The sequence below is a fragment of the Gracilinanus agilis genome, unplaced genomic scaffold (assembly GCF_016433145.1).
Source record: "Gracilinanus agilis isolate LMUSP501 unplaced genomic scaffold, AgileGrace unplaced_scaffold19032, whole genome shotgun sequence".
In the NCBI taxonomy this organism is placed as follows: Eukaryota; Metazoa; Chordata; class Mammalia; order Didelphimorphia; family Didelphidae; genus Gracilinanus; species Gracilinanus agilis.
The window spans coordinates 1-1,878 of record NW_025350286.1 but is presented as its reverse complement, the minus strand read 5'-3'; the positions used below and the strand labels follow the sequence as shown (position 1 = coordinate 1,878).

The 1,878-nt window shown below is 67.7% G+C and overlaps 1 protein-coding gene across 1 annotated transcript; it reads right to left on the bottom strand.

Moving 5' to 3' along the window:
* Window positions 1–498: 498 nt before the first annotated feature.
* On the bottom strand, window positions 499–1,859 carry LOC123254283 (myocardin-related transcription factor A-like). The gene is made up of 3 exons (XM_044683328.1): window positions 1,683–1,859; window positions 1,529–1,589; window positions 499–1,396 (listed from the first exon to the last, which is right to left on the bottom strand). The coding sequence occupies exons 1-3, from the start codon at window positions 1,809–1,811 to the stop codon at window positions 891–893; spliced, it is 696 nt and encodes a 231-aa protein (XP_044539263.1). The 5' UTR covers window positions 1,812–1,859; the 3' UTR covers window positions 499–890.
* Window positions 1,860–1,878: the final 19 nt, after the last annotated feature.

The window sequence follows — 1,878 nt, the reverse complement described above, 5'->3', positions numbered from 1 at the left end:
CCTCGCTGCCTCCCCAGTGAGCAGGTCCTGCACCTGTGGCTGGAGGTGCTGTGCTCGAGCGTGGCCACGGTGGAGAAGTGGTACCAGCCGTGGTCCTTCCTCCGGAGCCCGGGCTGGGTGCAGATCAAGTGTGAGCTCCGGTGAGTGGCCCTCCTTGGCTGGTTGGGGGAGGGGGTGGGCCTGGCACCCCGGAGGCCTCACCTCTGCCCTCCCCTCCCAGAGTCCTTTGCTGTTTTGCCTTCAGTCTATCCCAGGACTGGGAACTCCCCATCAGAAAAGAGGTGAGGAGGGGGGCCACACTGGAGGGGGAAGGGGGGGCCACACTGGAGGGCCCCCTAACGTGCCCCGCCATGTGTCTGCAGGAGAAGGAGAAGAAGCCCCTGAAGGAAGGCGTGCAGGACATGCTAGTGAAGCACCATCTCTTCAGCTGGGACATAGACGGGTGACCCCCACCCCCACCCCATGTTGGCCCGGAGGACAGCCAGGCGGCGACGACAGTGACAGTGACAGGACCTTTATTCTTTTGGTTTATAAATAAACAGCATTTTGTGAAAGCAGCTGCTTTGTACAAAACCAGAGCGCGGCCCCCCGAGTGCCCTGAGGTAGGAGATCCCCTAAAGCGCGCGGCGTGCCTCGTGTATAAAAAGGAAAACCCCCACCACGCCCGGCCCCCCTCGATCCCCCGATCTGGGGTGTGCGGGCGGCCGGGAGGCCACAGCGCGGGCCCCAGACTAGAGAGACTATGGAAGCGGATACGGAGCTATTTACAGCTGTACATGGCGGCTGGCACGGTGCCCCCACAGTGCCCGGCCGCTCCTCACCGGCATCACGGCCCTCCGGGGAGCCTCGGCCGGGCTCAGGGGAGGGGGTGGGCGGAGGCCGGCTGGAGGCTACAAGCAGGAGTCCCAGTGCAGGTGCAGGTCGTGGCCGTCCAAGAAGTCTGTGGAGAAGAGGCTGGGGGCCGCGGTGCCAGGGGCGGCCAGGCTGAGGACGGGGCCCCCCGAGAACTCCAGCCAGTCCATGCTGTCCAGGTGGCCCTCGGCCAGGTCCAGGCCCAGACCAAGGCCCAGGCCGGCGCCGGGCTCGGGGGCAAAGTGCAATTCCGAAGTATCCATGGGGGAGGGCGGGTGGTCCAGGATGGCCGAGCTGCTGAGCATCTGGCTGTGCAGGTCGTCAATGAGGGACAGCGGCTCGGGGCCCTCCGGGCCCCCCGTCAGCAGGGGCAGCCCCGTGCTGCTCTCCAGGAAGTCCTCGAGGCGGCCAGGGGCCGGGCTGCTGCCCAGGGGCAGGGGCAGCTCCGGAGGGGGCTGGGGGGTGGCCGGGGAAGGGCAGGGCAGGGCCGGGCTGGGATCCTTCCCGGAGGGGGACGGAGACTCTTTGAAGTCCGCTGAGATTTCTGCCGAGGAAGAGAAAGGCGTCAGGGACGTGGGGAGGGGTGAAGGCCGGCCGCAGGAAGTGAGGGTGCAGCCTTCCCTTTCCCACCCCCCTGGGCCGCGGGACACCCCAAGATAGCTGGGGGGGGCCTCACCTCCACTCTGAATGAGGATGTCAAAGAGGTCGTCCATCTGCTGGCTCGAGGAGCCGTTTTCCTGAGAGGGCAGAGAAGGGAGACTGAGGCCTGGGCCCCCCAGGCAGAGAGGAGCGCCCCCCCACCGGACCCCCCCTGGCCCACATGGGCTCACCTCCCGGGCCTTGGGCTGCTGCTTGACGGCCTCCTCGTAGCCGGGGGGCTCCTTCTTCACCAGGGGGGGCAGCGGGCCGGCCCCGGGAGCCGCTTCAAACAGGGTCTGGGGCTGGCGGTCCAGGTCCATCTGCGCCGTGTGGAGGCCCGCCGGGGAACTGGGCTCGGAGGGGGGCTGGGAGGGCGAGAGGGAGATG

Excerpts from the sequence above, each read along its gene's own strand:
- LOC123254283 (XM_044683328.1), bottom strand. The coding sequence starts at position 1,811 with ATGGACCTGGACCGCCAGCCCCAGACCCTGTTTGAAGCGGCTCCCGGG. Across the intron at positions 1,590-1,682 it reads AGCAGCCCAAGGCCCGGGAG|GAAAACGGCTCCTCGAGCCA; the intron begins GTGAGCCCATGT and ends CTGCCCTCTCAG. Across the intron at positions 1,397-1,528 it reads CATCCTCATTCAGAGTGGAG|AAATCTCAGCGGACTTCAAA; the intron begins GTGAGGCCCCCC and ends CTTCCTCGGCAG.